Raw genomic sequence first — 21,014 nt, 5'->3', positions numbered from 1 at the left:
TTTTTTACCCATTTATTTTCCACAAATTTTTTTTTGCCAGTTGCTTGAGGCTGGTGGTTGCTTGAATTCCTGATACCAGGGATTTTAATGTATTTCTTTTGATAATTGCATTAAGTACTGGACATCAGGTAGCACAAGTCTAACCCTAGGTCTATTATCAATATCAATGCTGCAACTTTCAACAGTCCACATGGGCCAGCTATAAGAAAAATAAGACTTCTGATTCAATTTTTATATTGTAGCTATAGAATCTATGAATATCTAATTTAAAAATGAGCATTTCAATGAATATCTGCATTTATCAAAGACAAATCGTTGGTTAATCAAAAATAATCATCTGTAATGTTTCCAGAAATTTTTTTTTCAGATTTTTTTCAGATCTATGGTTACTATTAATCAAATAATATTGCTTAACTTAAATTGTCTCACATTGTCAGTTTGTTTGTGTCTGTGGGGGAACACAAAATTTGCAGAATTGTTTTGATTCATATTCTTTGGCATTATTAAATGTCACAATGACATCTTTTGATATTCACGCAATGTAACAAAATATTTGGCATCAAGGAATAATGAGGCTAGGATATGCAGTGGCATACACTGTGCACTCTTCTCCAGCTTGCATTAAATTGAGGTTTATCAGTAATGGAGTAGATCGGGTGAAGAACAGGTGAAGGAGAAAGCTACAATTTGGGACTGGAAAAAAAAGCATCATTGAAAAATTTCATCAAAAGTATTTGGTTTAAAAAAATGTTTAAAATAGGAATGCTCCTATTGTTGGTTGTTTATTAAGACTTGTTAAACAATGTTCAAAAGATTAAAACGATCTGGGTGATGTTACATTAATCTGCATTAATGTAGGGACAAACTCCATGCCACTTATATTGATTTTTAGGTATTGCATCAGGTTATTTTTCTGCTTTTGTGTAACAACATTTTTACATTAACTTCATTGACTAGTGTAGAACATTAATAGCTGCTGGGAAATGCAGGGAGTGTTGGGTGAGTGACATCATTTAGGTGTGATGAGGTAGCGTCAGTTAATATAAATGAATGGCTTTCAATCTAGAAGAAGGATAACTGCTTGAATAGACAATATGATGGTGGTAAAAGGCAGCTGTTTAAGTGTCTGGATTCCAATAAGGTGTTTAAATATGCAGAGCTGCTCTTGTCAGTTGAGATGTGCTCACATTATAAATATGTTCCTCGTTGAAGTCGTGTCTGCACCCAGAAAGTTGAAGTAAACTGTAATTGTGAAATTGCATTTAATCACTTAGTTATCTTTGCCCTAAAAGAGTATGAAACCTCAATGTGCTTCTAAATTCACTGAGAGATCCTTCAAAGAAAAATAGTAGTACCATCAAATCTCTCTCTCTCTCTCTCTCTCTCACTCCACCTCCCCCACCCCCCCACCCCCCACCCACCCGAATGCCTGCTTGATATACTGAATAAAGAACTTTTACATTGGCAGTTTCAGAGACCATGGGGCTCATTCAAAGTCACACAATCACATAAAATAGCACTGGAGTGTGGCAACTTTTTGCAAGCTGCTCCCAGCAAATCACCTCTTTGCGCACACAACTCTGTTTCTCTGTATCTCCTTGTATGGGCTGATTAGCTGGATTGTATGCAAAGCAAACTTCCTCACTCAACCTCGTAAACTTGATATCTGTTATATTTTTTTATATGATATATTTTTATTCTGTAATATTATTGTTTAATATCTCTGTATTAATTCATTACTTACTATGTATTTTTATTCTCTTTGAACTGTATGTGTTTATAAATTATAATAATAATAAAAAGATTGAAAAAGAAAAGAAAAGATATCTGTTGTGTACAATTCCTTTGCCAGGTTTTCAAAGGCATTGAGGTTTTAATGCTCCAGCTAGAAGTTCAATTACTGTAAAATATTTAACAAATTCACTAATCACAACTGCATATCAACATATGAATTGTAAGTGCACTAAGGTTTATTTGTAAGATGTATAAGGCTCTAGGATATGCCTAAAACTTGTACAAAATAGCATACCTTCTTACTGACTGTGCCCAACGTTAAATGTCAATCATAAAAAGCATGTTCACAAGAAGTAGTGTTAATTCAGCAAAAAGGAATGGGAACACAACAAAAATTCAAAAGGAATAGAAGCATTAAAGATTGCTCTGTCATGCTTCAAGATCAAAGGTGATCTGTTACTTCTGCACCATAATTCTTGATTTTCTTATTGACAATGAACACAGTGACTGATCCCCATTCATTCACTCGGTTACCCGCCCAATGAAGACATTTATCTGGACCTCAGCCGTACGCAGCCTTTCCATACTGTCAATCTGTATCCCACCCTCCCCCCACTCACCACCGTGATCATTCACCTCAGCCAGGAGAAGCATCCTCTGCTTTCAACCCTTCAAAATTGTTCATCTTGCATTGATATTTCCTTTCATTCCTTCTGAAATCTGCGCAATGCAGTCCAAGTCTTCTGAATCTCTCATCATATCATAAACCCGCCATCTCTGGAATCAGCCTAGTGCATCCTTGCTGCACCCTTCCTCTAGCAAATAGTGCCAAGTCTTCATTATCCGTTGATTTACTATCCATAGATAAACATTTTCATGAAGTTGGCAGTGTATTAATTGGAGTGTCACCTGTGTTCATCCAGAGTCCTCTACTGTGAATTCACTCTCCAGTGTGAATTTGATGTCTTGCATTGGAAAGTAATGGTACATCTGTAATTGGTATGCATCCAGAGCCAGGGTTGGGGTTCAGGGTAGAGAACTCCAAGGGCTCAGGAACAAGATAAACTTGTCTGGAATGCTTGTATGTTTCAGTTTGTTTGGACATAATGAAGTTTGTACAAAAACCGTGATTTCCATCAAAGCTCTCTTAGAGCTTCACTGTTACCAGCCTCAAGGCTTCCACATTTTGTTGTCTGCAAGAAGTCTGTGTGCGTCTTCCTTATATAAAAAAAATGAGAACTTTGCATACCTTCTTTCTTAAGTACAGAGGCCAAAATTGCACACAAAACCTTAAGTGTAGTCTCACAAGGGCATACACAATTATGATAAGAGAATCCATCAACTCCAAAGCTAACCTTTTAAAAATTAGGAGATTAAAAAACTCAAATTTATCAGCAGGCTCACTAACTTTAGAATTAATTATTGACTAATACTTTATTTTTTCATTCTTTATTCTTTCTTGATGTTTGATAGTCTAATAAAACTACATTGATTTAAATTGTTATTACCAAGAGTGAAAGGAAAATATAGCTCTTCTTTAAAGAGAAGATTCAGGGTGATGCCTGGGTTTTTTAATTGAGTACAGCACTCAAAGAAATGAAAAATTCTCTATGACTAATCAGTGGGGAAAGACAATTGCTTTCACCTGCAAACAAAGGATAGAGGCATCCAGAAGATGTTGGTTATACAAAAGTTGAGCAAATTAATTAGTTAGATAATACTTTGAATTATTTGATCAGTCATGGTTTTAAACATGTAGTTGAGTCGATGTGTTCATAGATCTACATACTGCAAATAGAATAGCCATGTTGTCTGGACAAGCATAAAGGTTTGGAATTCACAAGTTGCTTATGCTTCAAGGGTTTAACAAAAATCAAATGAATAAACTGGTGACCAAATGCTTACCAACTCCCACTGTGCAGGCCACAAAGGGTCATTGAATTGCAGTACATTTCCTTTCTCACTTTCCGAGTCCAATACTTTGAAGATTGCTGAGGAGAGTATATCCTTCTTCTCTTGCTCTAGAGACAAATAACAATCCCTTCTTTTATTTTGCAGTTCAAATATAACCAAAAAAAGTTTCCAAATTAAATTGAATGAAATTGTGCAAATATATTGTTATGAAAATTCAATATAAATTTCACTGCACACAAAATTTATGCTTCTGAAGAGGCAAAATATAGGAGGAAATTCACCTCTGGTTGCACAGGCTGATCAGCTTTGCGCACATTGTACTCTGATTCTGAAGCATGATTCTGCCTAAGCACTTCCATTTGAATAACCTTCATCTCAAAGTCATTTTGATTTGAATTGCTGAGCACTTAGAAGAAAGCAGATCAAACTGGAATTTGACTTATCACAGAAAAAGATTGGTGCTTTTATTTTTTTTAATCTACTCTTTTCCCCCCATTTGTTCCTAGAAGCAGGCTCACACAATCCTACACTTCCACTGGCAAGCATTGGCCTTCTTCACCTTAGCTAGCATTGCCAAGTAATTTAATTATGGGGGGGGGGGCGGTGAGGGGGGGTGTGGAACATCAGAGCCCTGGCAACTATTGTCCTGATCAACATTCACATATTTTCTGCAATGCTCCAAAGTAGAAAAGGAACATTAACTTTCCTTTTTACTCGTCTCACATAGGAACAGTTGACTCAGCCCCGGAGCTTCCTCCACCATTCAGTGAGGTGGACATCTAACTGGATCCAGAGTATATTTAACTATTTCAAATCCTTTCATATAGTAACAAGCAGAATTATTAGATTTAACACTAGATTGAGCCAGCATTCACAGTGTTTTTATGTGGAAGAAAATTCCCCATTTGTCCTAAGCTTTGTACAAGGAAATGTTTCCTAATTGTGAAATGAACTGGATTGACTTCTAAGGTTTTTTTTCGACAGCAACCTCTACTTTCATTTAATAGAAAAGAGTTTGTCTCTTTCTATTATATCACTTCCTTCCAAAATCTCTAGTACAACTGAATAATTCCTTCGCCTTGATGAAGGGTCTGACACATGGTGCTGACCATTCTTTGCTTCTCACTGATACAGCTTGGCCTGCTGAGTTCTTCCAGCAGATTGTATATTGCTCCAAATTCCTTCATCTGTGTTCTCTTGCACCCCCAAGCATTACTTTTAATATTCAAACCAAGTATACATCAGCTCTCTTCATTATTTAATCCCATAAATTTCTAGTATCCAAATGATAAATCTCCAATGGGATTTATTCTCTCGAGGAGTAATCAATAAGTGTACGAGATACCAGACACAGGCTTCATATAGATAAAGATATCATCATTTTCCAATTTAAAAGCTAACGTTCTATTTAGCTCTTTGTTTATTGTTTTATCTGACCACCACATTTTAAAGATCTATGTATATGACATCCACATAACATATGAACATCGAAAATTACCATTCAATAAGATCATGACAGATCACCTATCTTCTTGCCTCATTTTTCCTTCTTCCACTTGCTCACTGATGAATTCATAAATCTATTGTTTTACTTCATTAATCTGTTTGGATTTGGCCCTTTGGAAGCAAATTCTGCAGTTTTACCAACTTTGAGTAATAATATTTCTCTTCCTTTTAAATCACTTTCCCTGTAACCTAAGACTATTACCCTCATTCTAGACCTTTTCTGTTCACCACTCTAGCTGAGGAATACAGCTAATATTCCTGCCAAATTTTTGTAAGTTTCAATTAGATCCCCTCTCATTCTTCAAAAGTTGAATGAATCCAAACCTGACTGAGCTTTTCTTTTCACATCAGACAGCCCCTCTATTTCATGAATCAGAGTGGTGAACCTTCAATGAACTCCCTTCTTTTTGCATTTACTGTTTAATTTATCAGCATTAGAAATACTAGAAGCCTTTCTTATTTCTCCAAAACCGATAACTTCATTTTTCTCTGCACTGGAAAACATATGCTACATCTTTGCCCATTGGATGAAACATTTGAAGTCCTTTGGTAATGTTATTTTCCTGTCTACACACTGGTCTTACAGCACTGTTTTGTTTTTCATGATGACACCATTTACAATGTCCAGTTCACTTCTGGTAATTCAACACAAAAAGTAGAACAAATATCAAAATTTTCTACCTTCTCTGTAAACTAGGTAGGGTAAGTGGCTGCTGAGTTAATAATGCTTCCAAGACAGCTTGAACTTAACAGAATTAAATCACAATTATGAGATGTGAAACAATGCTTGGAAAGAGAGGAGAGGTTAATGAAAGAAAAACAAAAGACAAAATAAGGAACGAGGACAAATATCAAGTTCAGAATTTCACGAGCAAAGAAGACCACACACTTTGTTCTATGCCTCCAAGGTTGTTTTGCTGAGGATTGCCATAAACTTAAGGAACAGTTGCTCATCTTTCAGGCATGGGCATTGTACCCTCTGGACTTGGTTGTGTATTCAACACCATAAGGCAGTCTTATAGAGGTTGAAATGTTCACTCTCTTTCTCTCTCTTCAAAAGCCACCTGACATACCGAGAAGTTCAAACATTTGCTGATTTAATTTCAGATTTTTGGTTTTATTTCAGGTTTTTGCATTGGTGGCATTTTGGTAAGCAAATGAGACAGCTTTTGTACAGATTTTTAATATGCTTAATAAATAAAAGACATGGTAGAACACAACCATTCTTTCGATAGTTCCCAGCCAGTGGAAGTATATGGGAATAGAAGTGGTTAGTGAAGCATCAATAAAATTTCAATAATTTTGTGATGTGGATTACATTAGAAAGAGAAGCAATAATCTTAGAGATGAAATGTATGTGATCAAAGTTGAGCACAAATGCCATTAACAGTCAGCAAATTGAGAATCGGGAAAAGATTGGCCAGAACATGCAGAATTTGAAATCAAAGTAAAATATATGAAATCTCTTTTTTTATCAATTCTTGATCAAAGAGCTTGAGTCAAGATAAAAATAAGTAAATGAATAAAGGGTTTCTATTCATGAAGAAGCTGTTTGCATGTTGTAACTCAAAACCTGTTTTTTTGGCAGAGGATGTTTATTAAAATATAGAATATTATAAGATAATAACCAAAGATGTTAAGTATGGGAAGGAAGAGGGCATATTGTTGATGTCTGTCCATCATTCATGTATAACATTTATTCTTTCTGCTGCACAATTGTAAATAACTAATGTGGTTTTGACATCCAGTATTTCAAATGGAGAACACAGAATACAGCAACTCTTTTCAGAGTTCCATTGCAATTAAAAAAAAGTTGCCATTTGCACACAAATTATTAACGAGCCAAATAAAATATCACTTTTCCCCCAGGAAATGGCAACACAAACAGAAAGTATTAGGAATCAGCAATATAAAGAGATCATCGTGTACTCTCCTATGCCCAAAACTCAAATCAAGGCTTTTTGTAGTTTAGGGTAGTCTCAGATGGTATGTACAAGAAAAACCCATATGAATTATGGTTAAAGAGAGAAAATATATTAAACATGCATTTTGATGGAGAAATACAAAATTTTTAATCACTGCTAAACCTATTGTAAAATAGCATTTTTTAAAAATAGCATTTTTAAAAAAATTATATGCAGTAATACCAGAATTGAAGCAACCAGCAAGCAATTAGCAAATATGTCAAGGAAAAACAGATTTCAGATTTATTGTCAGAGCACATACAAGACATCACATATCACACTAAGATTTTTTTTCCTGCGGGCGTGGCAGAATTACCACTTACTGGTAGTGCAAAAATAAACTGTAAGAATAAAATAGATAAGAAATATGTAAGTATTTTGGTAAAGATGGGAGCAAATATTCAGCCAGCTGAGTGCTTTGGACATTTTTTGCTTAAAGCAGCTGTTTGAAGTTATGTGAAACAGCAATGGTGTCGCCCAGGATGAAGAGCTGGGGGCTGCTGCTTGACATTGGGATGACACACTTAAAGTGTCTCCTAATCCCTTCTTAGCAAGAGTCACCTGGTCAGAGGCTTTATCTGAAAATTTGGGGGAGGGGGTTAATTATCTATAATGTTAATGTTCATCTTTCGGGCAGGAACCTGGAAATGCAGCCACAGTTAAATGTTTTCAAGAATGTAAGTGAAAATAAAGTAAAATGCTTTAAGGTTTATTTATTCATGCAAGTGATGTTTGTTCAGTGTAAGTGCAGAATAGTATTTTTGTCTTTTAAACTGTTTATTCTTGATGCAGATTTGCATTTTGCAACTGCATATTGAGTCATATTTCCAAGGCACAGTGAATGTACACTGATAGTTGGAACGATTAGTTTAATATAGGATATATGCACATTTATTTGTACGTTGCAGATTTGAAAGAAAATACTATAATAATTGAGCAGGTTTGCCAGAATTTCTATTGAAGGAATTTCTCGAAAATATAACCGGGCTGTTATTTTTACAGATCCAGGTTATGATTTCTGAGTAAATGTTCATTTGTTTTGCCCTTTTTGGACAAGGAAACTGAATTTCTTGAATTAATTTCTTAGCCAGTTGTTTGTGACTAGATAGCACGTAATTTTCCAATAAATTATGCATCATCATTTAAATGTTCGCAAACCTAAATATTTGATTCACATTTGTATAAATCGGAGGAGTCACGTGATGGAGTAGTAGCCGGTAGGAGAATACCAGCCCTCTCCAGAAAAGAAGGAAAAAAAGTGAAGAAAAAGCTAAGCCCCAAACACACAAATCACAACAAATAAAAAATAAAGGTGTAGAGAAAATGGCACCTAAGAAAGAAAAGCCAAAAACAACGGGAAGAAAAGAGACAGAAAGACTCGGAAGAAAAAGGTGAAGGCCTTAACTGCACGAAAAGCAGGGATCCGCCATGGAAAAAGGAACCCACTCCTCGAGGTTGGTGTAGACCCCGCAGGTCGCAGCCCACTGACCGCGGGACTGCAAAAATGGCTCACGGAGCCAAACAGGGGTGCGCGATGCGCACGACAAGGACAAGACTGATGGAAGGGGGGACCAGCTGTGGAGTTTCAGCTGTGAGAGAGACCTGACAGCAGGGCTCCCAGCTGGAATATAAAGAATACAATGGGAACCGGAGGGGTGAGAAAGAAAAAAGGAAACTAGAGACACAACAGATAACCAATCCAGAAGAAGAGGACCAACATCAAGACACCATGGAAAAAAAAATACCCAACAAACTGAGACAAGCAGCTCAAAAAGAAAGTCAGAAGAGACACGGATACAAGGAAGAGAAATAGAAGACACATCCAAGAGCAGACACAGAAGAATAAGAAGAAGAAGAAGAAGAAGAAGAAGACCAAGCTCTGCACAGAGGAATAGGAGGTAAAATGAATGGACAGTGCATAGATTAAAAAAAAAATCAAGAACAAATGAAAGCATTAAAAGAATGGCTGACACTAGAATTTAGTGAAATGAAAAGATCAGAAGAAAAAGTGAGTAGAATAGAGCTGGTCATAACAGATGTAGGGAAAAGATTAGAAAATGTGGAAGAACGTGTAATGGCGGTAGAAATGGAAGTGAATAACTTAAAAAGAAAATTGGAAGTAAGTGACCAAAAAGTTAAAGAAACACAGGAGTTGTTAGCTCAGAAGATGGATATAATGGAAAACTATATTAGGCGAAACAATATGAAGATAGTGGGCCTTAAGGAAGATGTAGAAGGCAAAGATATAAAAGAATTTATAAAAGAATGGATCCCAAAAGTCCTGGGAATGCCAGAAATGCAGGAAAGAATGGAAATAGAAAGGGCATGCAGAACATTAGCCCCAAAACCACAATCACAACATAAACCAAGATCCGTTTTAGTAAAATTTCTGAGATACATGACAAGAGAAAATATTTTGGAGAAGGCAATGAATAAAATGAGAGAACCCAAAAAACCACTGGAAAACAAAGGTCAAAAACATTTTTTCTACCCAGACATAAGTTTTGAGCTCCTGAAGAAGAGGAAGGAGTTTAACGTAGCAAAATCAATCCTATGGAAGAAAGGCTATAAATTTATGTTAAGATATCTAGCCGTGCTTAAAATAGTTATCCTGGGGAAGCAAAAGAGACTATTCTCGGATCCGGAGAAAGCACGAGAATTTGCAGAATGCCTGGAAGACAAAAAGAGAGATGTAACAAGAACAAAGAATGATGACAAACTACATATAAAGAAGTAAAAATAATGTATAAGTAAGAACTAAAGGAGGGAAGAAAAGGGAAGTAAGGGAGAAGGGGGAAAAAATTAATAATAAATAAATAAATAAGAAAAAGAAAAAGAGAAGAAGAGGGGAATCTTTGATGTAATGTGAAGATAAAAGTCTTTTCTGGAGGGGGTTGGGTGGGAGAGAATAACAGTCACTGTGAAATCAGTTGACACTTGCGAACAGCTTTGCAATCCGAATGGAGAGGGGAGTTGTGGTTGCCCAGCAAGGGACAAGGGGTGACTCAGAGAGAGCAGGGGGACACTTGGGGTTAAGGGAATTTTAGATGTGGGAATGGTTGAAATATTTTGTGTTTTAGAAGTGTTGTCATACAGTGTGTTCAAAAAAAGAAAACTGAGAAATGGAAATGGGGAAAAGGGGAAAGGTGGTGGTGAGGAAGCGGAAATGAGATGTAAGCAAAGTATGAAATGGCCATGTTGAACTATATGACTATAAATATTAACGGATACATAACTAAATCAAAGGGAAGAGGCTATTAAATTTACTGAAAAATTAAAAAATAGATATAGCATTCGTGCAGGAAACGCATCTAACTGAAGTGGAACACAAGAAATTAAGGAGAGACTGAGTAGGGCACATAACGGCAGCATCATATAATTCAAAAGCTAGAGGTGTAGCTATATTAATCAATAAAATTGTACCAATCAAAATAGAGGAGGAAATAATAGATCCAGCAGGGAGATATGTAATGTTAAAATGTCAGATATATTCAGAACTCTGGAATTTGGTCAATTTATATGCACCTAATGAAGAGGATCAAAAGTTTATGCAAGATTTTTTTTGAAGATTGTAGATACACAGGAGAATATATTGATAGAAGGGGACTTTAACCTGAACTTGGATTCAAAGATGGATAAAACTGGACAAAAGACTAGCAGAAAGAACAAAGTAGCCAAATTTATGGTTAAATCAATGCAGGAAATGCAACTTTTGGATACATGGAGGAGACAACACCCAAAGGAGTAGGAATATTCATATTATTCAAGTAGACATAAAACATAGTCAAGGATTGACCTGTTCCTGTTGTTAGCCCATATCCAAGGGAGAGTTAGGAAAACGGAATATAAAGCTAGAATGTTATCTGATTACTCACCCCTGTTATTAGCAATAGAGCTGGAGGACATCCCACCAAGAACGTATAGATGGAGATTAAACTCCATGCTACTTAAAAAACAGGATTTTAGAGAATTTATTGTGCGCCAAATTAAAATGTACTTTGAAATAAATACGGAATCAGTGAAAGATAAATTTATATTATGGGATGCAATGAAAGCATTCATCAGATGGCAGATAATAAGTTATGTAACTAAGATGAAGAAGGACTAGAATCGGGAAATAGAACAGCTGGAAAGGAAAATAGTAAGTACAGAAAAAGAACTAGCAACAAGGGAAGATACATCAAAAAGAAGAGAATTGGCAGACAAAAAGATAATATACGAAATACTACAAATGTATAAGGTGGAGAAGAACATAATGAAGACAAAGCAGAAATATTATGAGCTAGGAGAAAAAAACCTACAAAATACTAGCTTGGCAGCTTAAAACAGAACAAGCTAAAAGAATGGTATTGGCATCAAGGAAAAAGGACAAACAAATTGTATATAACCCAACAGAGATCAATGAAAACTTCAAGGAATTCTACGAGTAATTATACTGAACTGAGAACAAAGGGAAAGAAGACAAAATAGATGAGTTTCTAGCTAAAACTGAACTACCGAAAAAAGCTACCGAACAATAAAACGCCTGGAGAGGACGGACTCCGAATAGAATTCTATAAAACATTTAAAGATTTATTAATTCCTCCTCTCCTGGAAGTAATGAACCAGATTGAAGAAACACAAAACATGCCAGATTCATGTAAAACAGCAATAATTACAGTAATACCAAAGATGGGGAAAGATCCACTAACACCAGCATCATATAGACCAATAACTCTACTTAACTCAGATTATAAAATAATAGCAAAACGATTAGCAAACAGATTGGCTGACTGTGTACCAAAAATAGTAAAACTGTATCAAAATGGATTTATTGAGAAAAGATGAACAACAGACAATACCTGTAAGTTATTGCAGAGTAATCTCTGCAGTACAAGGAAATAAGACCTCAACAGTGGCAGTTACTTTAGATGCAGAGAAAGCCTTTGACAGGGTTGAATGGAATTATTTATTCAAAGTACTACAGAGATTCAACCTACTAGAGAAATATATTAATTAGATTAAAGCATTATATAAGGGACCAGTGGGGAAGGTGACAGTAAATGGATATATATCGGAAAAATTTAAATTAAGCAGGTCAGCTAGGCAGGGATGTTTACTATCTCCCTCACTGTTTGCTTTAGCTATAGAATCCTTGGCAGAACTGATAACAACAGAAAATAAAATAAAAGGGATAAAAATAAGAGAAAGAATATAAAATCAGTCTATTTGCAGATGACATATTAGTATACTTAACAGAACCAGAATTATCAATAAAAAGTTACATAAGAAATTGAAGGAATATAGAGAAATATCGAGGTACAAGATCAACGCAAATAAAAGTGAAGTGATGCCAATGAATAATGCGGATTTCACAAAGTTTAAGAAAGAATCACCATTTAAATGGCAAACACAAGCAATCCGATGCCTAGGTATTAGACTAGATAAAAATCTAAGCCATCTATTCAAATTAAATTATCAGCCATTAATGAAGAAATTACAAGATGACTTAGAACATTGGAAAGATTTAGCACTAAGGGTAAATACGAAGGGTAAATTGCATTAAAATTAATATCTTCCCAAGGATACAATACCTATTTCAATTGTTACCAATTCCCTTAACAGAGAAATTCTTCAATGAGCTAAAGAAAATAATAAGAAAATTCTTATGGAAAGGGGGGAAACTGAGGATAGCACTAGATAAATTAACAGAATGGTACAAACAAGGGGGCTTACAGCTACCAAACTTTAAGAATTATTACAGAACAGCACAATTAAGATATCTATCAGATTTTTAACAAACAAGGGAAAAACCAGATTGAACCAGGTTAAAGCTAGATAAAATAGGGGAGAAGGTACCAGAACATATAATTTATAAGTGGAATGAAAAACTGGTGCAACATAGAAGTTCACCAGTACTCCACCATCTGCTCAACATTTAGAAGAAGATTCACGTAGAAAGGAAAAATACAAATTACCAACTACCAAAATTATTATTGACGCAAAATCAACTAATCCCTTTCACAATAGATAACCTTTCCTTTAGAGAATGGGAAAGAAAAGGGATCAAAAGAATTGAAAATTGTTTTTTGGGAATTAATTTATTATCTTTTGAATAAATGTAGTACAAATATGGTATAACTCACGGTACAATATTTGAATACCACCAACTGAAAACCTACTTGAATGACAAATTGGGAAGCAGGCTGAGGTTACCAGAAGGAAGCAACTTTGAATATGTGATTACAGATACAATGATAATTAAAATATTTATGACAAACATGTACATCAAGCTGCAAGAGAAAGAGAATGATGAAATAAGCTATAAACCCAAACAAAAGTGGGAACAAGATCTAAACATAAAGATAAAAAATGAAAAATGGGAAAAGCTATGCTCCGGAACTATGAGAAATACAATAAACACGAGGTTACGCATGATACAATATAATTGGTTACACAGGCTATATATCATGGCCCAAAGGTTAAATAAATGGGACCCAACAGTATCAGATAGATGTTTTTGCTGTAAGAAGGAAATGGGAACAACAGTACATGCAATTTGGGCATGTGAGAAAGTGGAAAGGTTTTGGGAAGATCTAAATCAGGTATTAAATAAAATCACAAAAAGCAACATACCAAAAAATCCAGAGATCTTTCTTCTAAGTAATATAAGAAGTAAAGAATTAGGACTCAAGTTGGATAAAAGATTCATTATGATAGTCTTAGCTGTAGCAAAAAAATGTATAATGTCAACCTGGAAATCAGAAGAGAGCCTGAGAATACAGCAATGGTACATAGAAAAGAATAAATGTATTCCATTGGGAAAAAAATAACATATAATTAAAAAAATAAAGTCATAGTATTCGAACAAATATGGGAACCGTACATGGAACACAACAAGAGAGGGCCTACCACGGACCTCCACCCCCTAAAATGATAGAATGAGAAGAAGACAAAATGAACTGACCCAGTGTGTAAATGTAGATGATACAATTTTCTTGTTTATTTTCATTGTGTGATGACATTGTTTAATGGGTTTATTGTATTGTATATGTTGAACATTTAGTGGGTGGGGAGGGGTGTGGGAAGGAGGGAGGGAAGGGAGGGGGGAAAAGGGGAGAAAATTACACTATGTATTCAAGATGGAAATGTTTGTGTGTATTTTGGTTAATATGGTTCATAGTGTGAAAAATAAAAAAAAATATATACATTTGTATATATCCCACATGTATATATCCCACATGTATATATCCCACATGTATATATCCCACATGAAAATATCCCACATGAAAATATCCCACATGTATATATCCCACATGTATATATCCCACATGTATATATCCCACATGTATATATCCCACATGTATATATCCCACATGTATATATCCCACATGTATATATCCCACATGTATATATCCCACATGTATATATCCCACATGTATATATCCCACATGTATATATCCCACACGAAAACCAACAAGGTCGGGTCAGATACAGCAATGAGCTCTCTGAACCCTTCTCCATTAACAATGGCGTGAAGCAAGGCTGTGTTCTCGCACCAACCCTCTTTTCAATCTTCTTCAGCATGATGCTGAACCAAGCCATGAAAGACCCCAACAATGAAGACGCTGTTTACATCCGGTACCGCACGGATGCAGTCTCTTCAATCTGAGGCGCCTGCAAGCTCACACCAAGACACAAGAGAAACTTGTCCGTGAACTACTCTTTGCAGATGATGCCGCTTTAGTTGCCCATTCAGAGCCAGCTCTTCAGCGCTTGACGTCCTGCTTTGCGGAAACTGCCAAAATGTTTGGCCTGGAAGTCAGCCTGAAGAAAACTGAGGTCCTCCATCAGCCAGCTCCCCACCATGACTACCAGCCCCCCCACATCTCCATCGGACACACAAAACTCAAAACGGTCAACCAGTTTACCTATCTCGGCTGCACCATTTCATCAGATGCAAGGATCGACAATGAGATAGACAACAGACTCGCCAAGGCAAATAGCGCCTTTGGAAGACTACACAAAAGAGTCTGGAAAAACAACCAACTGAAAAACCTCACAAAGATAAGCGTATACAGAGCCGTTGTCATACCCACACTCCTGTTCGGCTCCGAATCATGGGTCCTCTACCGGCACCACCTACGGCTCCTAGAACACTTCCACCAGCGTTGTCTCTGCTCCATCCTCAACATCCATTGGAGCGCTTACACCCCTAACGTCGAAGTACTCGAGATGGCAGAGGTCGACAGCATCGAGTCCACGCTGCTGAAGATCCAGCTGCGCTGGATGGGTCACATCTCCAGAATGGAGGACCATCGCCTTCCCAAGATCGTGTTATATGGCGAGCTCTCCACTGGCCACCGTGACAGAGGTGCACCAAAGAAAAGGTACAAGGACTGCCTAAAGAAATCTCTTGGTGCCTGCCACATTGACCACCGCCAGTGGGCTGATAACGCCTCAAACCGTGCATCTTGGCGCCTCACAGTTTGGCGGGCAGCAACCTCCTTTGAAGAAGACCGCAGAGCCCACCTCACTGACAAAAGGCAAAGGAGGAAAAACCCAACACCCAACCCCAACCAACCAATTTTCCCTTGCAACCGCTGCAATCGTGTCTGCCTGTCCCGCACTGGACTTGTCAGCCACAAACGAGCCTGCAGCTGACGTGGACTTTTTACCCCCTCCATAAATCTTCGTCCGCGAAGCCAAGCCAAAGAAAAGAGAAGAAGATATCCCACATGTATATATCCCACATGTATATATCCCACATGTATATATCCCACATATATATATCCCACATGTATATATCCCACATGTATATATCCCACATGTATATATCCCACATGTATATATCCCACATGTATATATCCCACATGGGTTTGCTTACATCATTATGCTTTCTGCAATGTTACTTGTGGCATCAGCTTTGCACTATGATTTGATTAAAAAAAAATAATTATGGGAAATTCATGGGTAACATTACTTTAAAATGTTATGGTTTAATAAATTGTTACAATTTGTTTTTTTTCCTCAGTGAATTATCAAATTGAAATAACATGACATTCATAAACTCCTCAATAACAGTTTTGACAGTAATAGGTTTCCTCAAATCACTTATATAATGTGCTTTGTACAATCCACGTTTATTTGTTGTGCTTGAATAAATTAAATCAAGCATTGGTTCATTTTATGCAAAATAGCCTTGTAAATATTAACAGCCCAAGACCAGTAAATGAAAATGTTATTTCCTTTCTTGGTAATTGTTCATACTTTTCTTTCTTAGAATTACATCTACAACCTAGCAACATTCTGGAGTGAGGATGACAGGCCTTTTCTGAAATATTGTCCATGAATTCAAGAGATACAAGTGGTAAACAAAGTGAAGTACCAAAAGGTCTATTCCACCTCTGATGAGAGAGGCCCATGGACCTGAGACTGCACTGCCAATCACAACTGAATCCTCCATTGAATAAATGAGAGAGATTGGATACATCGCTCGTTGCCTCTTTAAAAAAAGGATACATGACACACCTAGAACAAGTAAGGAGAGCCGAAGTGAAGCACTTAGATCAGTTTCCTGTTCTGGAGGATTACTGCATTCTCCTGTAACGGTTTATTTCAAAATTGGATCAAAGAACATTAATCATGCATTGCGGTCATACAATTTAGGATCAATCTGATCCCAATGATTATAATGCAAGCATCTTGCCAACAACATGCTGTCTGCATATTTATAGGACTGTGCAATACAGTCAGCATTAAACAGGCACAGGGTGCATACCTCAGTGGGTGTTTTGGGGGGAGGGGGGGGGAAAGGTGTGAATATTATGAGTGGTCAACTACCGGTAAAGCTCATCCACACTAGTTAATGACAACCTGGTTCTCAAATAAAGGTGGTAGCATGTACTCCATGAGACGAACTGTCACAGAGAATCAATAAGAACAGTACATCGCTGGCAGCAAATCATCATCATCCAGCTGATATCCTTTGATATGTCACGGTGGCTCAAATGTGGATGGCAGAGTGGACTGCCACAGAATGAAGCCAGCATGTCAGGTGTCAGGATGCTAGGCATTGGTTTGTAAAATGTGCCACATATAATCACACTCCAGCTGGCCACTTAGAAGGGGGTGCCTTTTGGGCTGTATCACTTCTCAGCGTTGACATGCTCACAACTCAGTGTGTGCCCAATCAATGCTCCCTGCGCCCTTCACCTATAACCCTCATAATGCGATGCACCTTAACTTTGCCATTTTGAGAGCATCTGGCTTGTGTAAAGTTCAGCACAAAATCTTTCGGCACCTAATAAAGAGTTCCCTGCTGACAGTAGTGACTTTGAAGAACTCTGGGAAATTTCATTTATCTGTAGGACCGTGGTAAAAGCAAGAGAAAATCAACCTCTAGTCTAAAAATAGTTGGTGATTGCATTAACTGGACATTGTTGGGGGCATCTGTCCAGATTCTGAATAGATATTCATCTGTGCAATGACCGGTGGTCTGATTTCCAAAATAAACTGGGACTTCAACCAAGTTAGTTTCCTCAGGTATTAAATGCAAACTTGCCAATGCCCTCATAAACCTTTTTTTACATTAGATGCCATTTCGAATGGTACAGGTTTTGGAGCTGAATTCTGAAGGTAGAAGTATTATTTACCAGGTCATTGGTTCCTCTGTTTAAGTGAAAATGCAAACACCCTTACATTACAGGGGATAAAACTCAATTTTCCTTCAAATTAAAGTGATTTAATCTGGAAAGATTATATAATTTTACAAGTTTCTCAAAGCTTTAAATTGTGATCATTCACAAATCAGCCAAAATCTGTAAGTATGCATTGAATTCTAATTTATATTTTACAATTTTCACACAGTCAAAGGAGACAACAGGAAGAATGAAAAATCAGAATGTGAAATTGTGGTTTATAAAATCTCAAAATAAATTATTCTGAAATGTTAAATCATCTTGAGACCACATACCATTGAGTACAGGAGTAGGGAGGTCATGTGGCTGATGAGATTGCATTAGACTATGGTGCACTATAGGAAATAGGTCATTAAACTGAAAATGGTGTAGAAAAGATTTACAACAATGTTGCCAGAATTGGGAGGGTGGGTGCAGGGGGCTCTTGAATTATAAGGAGTAGGTGAGGCTTTTCTCTCTGGAATGTAGGAGGTTAAGGGAGGTTTGAAAATCACAAGGAGCATCGCTAAAGTGAAGCCTCACCCCCCCCCCCCCCCCCAAGTAGGTGAACCTAATATTAGAGGACATAGATTTAAGATGAGGAGGAAAGATACAAGAAACACAAGGGGTATCTTCTTCATACAGAGGAGGTGGGTGTATGGAATGAGATTGCAGTGGAGGAGGTAGAAGAGGAAAGGGATCAGATCGGAGATTCTGCTGTTGCAAAAGTGAATCCAGGATAGTGTGTTGCTTCCCAGGTGCTCAGGACAAGGATGTCCCTGAGTGATTGCAGAATATTCTTAAGGCAAAAATGGGTGCAGCAATATGTCATGATACATATTGGTACCAATGACTTCGACAGGAGTGGGACAAAGGTACTGCAACGCGTGCTTAGAGAGTTAGGAAAGATGTGGAAAGGCAGGACCTCCAAGGTGATAATCCCTGAATTACTCACGATGCCACGAGCTAGGGAACGTCAGAACAGGAAGATAGTACAACAAATGAGTTGCTGAAGAGAAGGTGCAGGGGGGCAGGGTTTCAAGTTCTCGGATCATTGGATCCTTTTCTGGGGAGGGGGTGATCCGTACAAGTAGGAAGGATTGCACATGAACTGGAGGGGAACCAATATCCTGGCAAGGAGGCTTGCTCATGCTATTTAGGTTTGGGAGGGGAGGGGACCAAAGGGAAGAGATAGAGGAAGAGGTGGTTGGTTTAGAAGTAGAAACAGTAGGTCGGGAGTTTGTGTGGAAGGACAGGCAAATAGAGTACAATTGCAGCCATGGGGATGAGATGCAATGCACAAGGATACAGAGTCAAAAAGGCACAAATATAGAACTTAATGTTTTGTATTTAAAGGCACACAACATAAGAAATAAAGTGGATAACGTTGTAGTACAGCTACAGATTGGCAGGTATGATGTTGTGACCATCTGACCATTCATGGCTGAATGTCCAAGCATACACAGTGTATCAAAAGGATAGGCAGGCAAGCAGAAGGGATGATGCAGCTCTGTTAGTACAGAAAAAAAAATTATTAGAAAGAGGTGACACAGGATCAAAAGATGTAGAAACGTTTTGGGTTGAATTAAGAAATGGCAAGGGTAAAAATGCACTGTTGGCAGTTATATCCCAACCTCCAAACAGTAGCTGGGATGTGCAGAACAAATTACAACAACAAATAGCAAAGGCATGGGAGAAAGGCAATGTTATGGTAGTCGTGGGAGATTTTAACATGCAAGTAGATTGGTAAAATTAGGCTGGAATGGTATCTCAATCGAGAGAATTTGTAAAATGCCTAAGGCTTTTTAGGACAGCTTGATGGCTAAGCCAAGCAGGAAAATGGAAATTCTGGGTTGGGTATTGTGTTAAGAACCAAAGTTGTTAAGAGAGATAAAGGTTAGGGAACACTTATGAGGCAGTGATGGTAATATGATGGAATTATCTTGCAGTTTGAAAGGGAAAAACTGAAATCAGAGATGTCAGTATATACCCATGGAACAAAGTGAACTACAGAGGTATGAGAGAGGAACTGGAAAAAGTTAATTGAAAAGGCACACTAGCAAGGAGGACAGCAGAGCAGTAATGGTTGGAGCATGAAATAAGGAAAGTGCAGGACAACTATATTCCAAAAAAGAAATAATTGAATGGAAAAATAATACAACTGTGGCTGATGTGAGAAGTCAAAGGTAAAAGAAAGAGCATACAGTAAGCAAAAATTACTGGAAAGACAGAGGACTGGGAATATTTTAAAGCATTCAGAAGAAAAGGTGTAAATAATATTAAAAAAGGATACCAAAAGTGTTTTAAGTACAGTATATTAAGAGTAAAGAAGAAGCAAGTATAGATATAGGACTGATGGAAAATGATGCTGGGGAATTTATAAAGGGAGAAAAGGAGATGGCAGAGGAACCAAAAGAGTATTTTGCATCAGTTTTCATGTGGAACTCATTACCATACACCGGACTTTCGAGGTGTCAGGCAAGAGAGGTGCATGCAGTCACAATCACCAGAGAGGTGCTTGGGAAGCTGAAAGGTCTAAGGGTAAATAAATCTCCTGGACCAGATGGAATACCTGTTGGGTTCTGAAGGAAGTAGCAATAGAGTTTGCAAAGGCATTAGTAATGATCTTCCAAATTCTGGCATGATTCCGTAGGACTGAAAAAATTGCAAAGTTAATTTCACTATTTAAAAAGGGCGGGAGGCAGCAGAAAGGACATTATAGACCTGTTAGCCTAACATGGCTGGTATGGAAGTTGTCAAAGTTGATTGTCAAAGATGGGATGATTGAGTACCTAGAGGTGAATGACAAGATAGGCCATAAGCAATGCTCCCTCTTATTTTTTAGCAGTCAGTGTGTGCAAAAATCTTGTGTTGTGCAAGTTTTATTCTTGTGACAAAACTATGTGCACACTGAATGCTTGTGCCAAAGTAAACTTGAAATTGTTTCAAAATAGGCCTATCTCTATGGCTAATAAAACTGTATTGGGATGTTTTAGTATACAAAGTAATGTATTTAGATAAGATCTTATTCTATACTTTGAACTACTTTGTTCACTTTGTTGTTCCATTAAATAAAACATCAATGAGTATGTCTTATGTGTTGCAGTGTCTAAATAAATTAATTAAACATCATTTTATGGAGGTCAAGTTTCTTCTCTTCATAAAACAATACTTCATAAATGCTGAAATAATTGAAGAAGCATTGCACACCTGCAGTAGAACTATTCCGCCAAAATAT

General features: G+C 37.1%; 1 protein-coding gene across 9 annotated transcripts in view; it reads right to left on the bottom strand.

Moving 5' to 3' along the window:
- The window catches only part of LOC138739315 (PC3-like endoprotease variant B), an 827,554-nt gene that overhangs the window by 466,158 nt on the left and 340,382 nt on the right, over window positions 1–21,014 (bottom strand). For all 9 annotated transcript variants that reach the window (XM_069891108.1, XM_069891107.1, XM_069891109.1 and 6 more), the window contains exon 5: window positions 3,640–3,755. In XM_069891108.1, coding sequence (XP_069747209.1) covers window positions 3,640–3,755 — 116 coding nt within the window. The remainder of the gene's footprint in view (window positions 1–3,639; window positions 3,756–21,014) is intronic.

This window comes from Narcine bancroftii, chromosome 7 (assembly GCF_036971445.1).
Source record: "Narcine bancroftii isolate sNarBan1 chromosome 7, sNarBan1.hap1, whole genome shotgun sequence".
NCBI classification, from domain to species: Eukaryota; Metazoa; Chordata; class Chondrichthyes; order Torpediniformes; family Narcinidae; genus Narcine; species Narcine bancroftii.
This window is presented reverse-complemented; position numbering and strand designations above follow the sequence as displayed.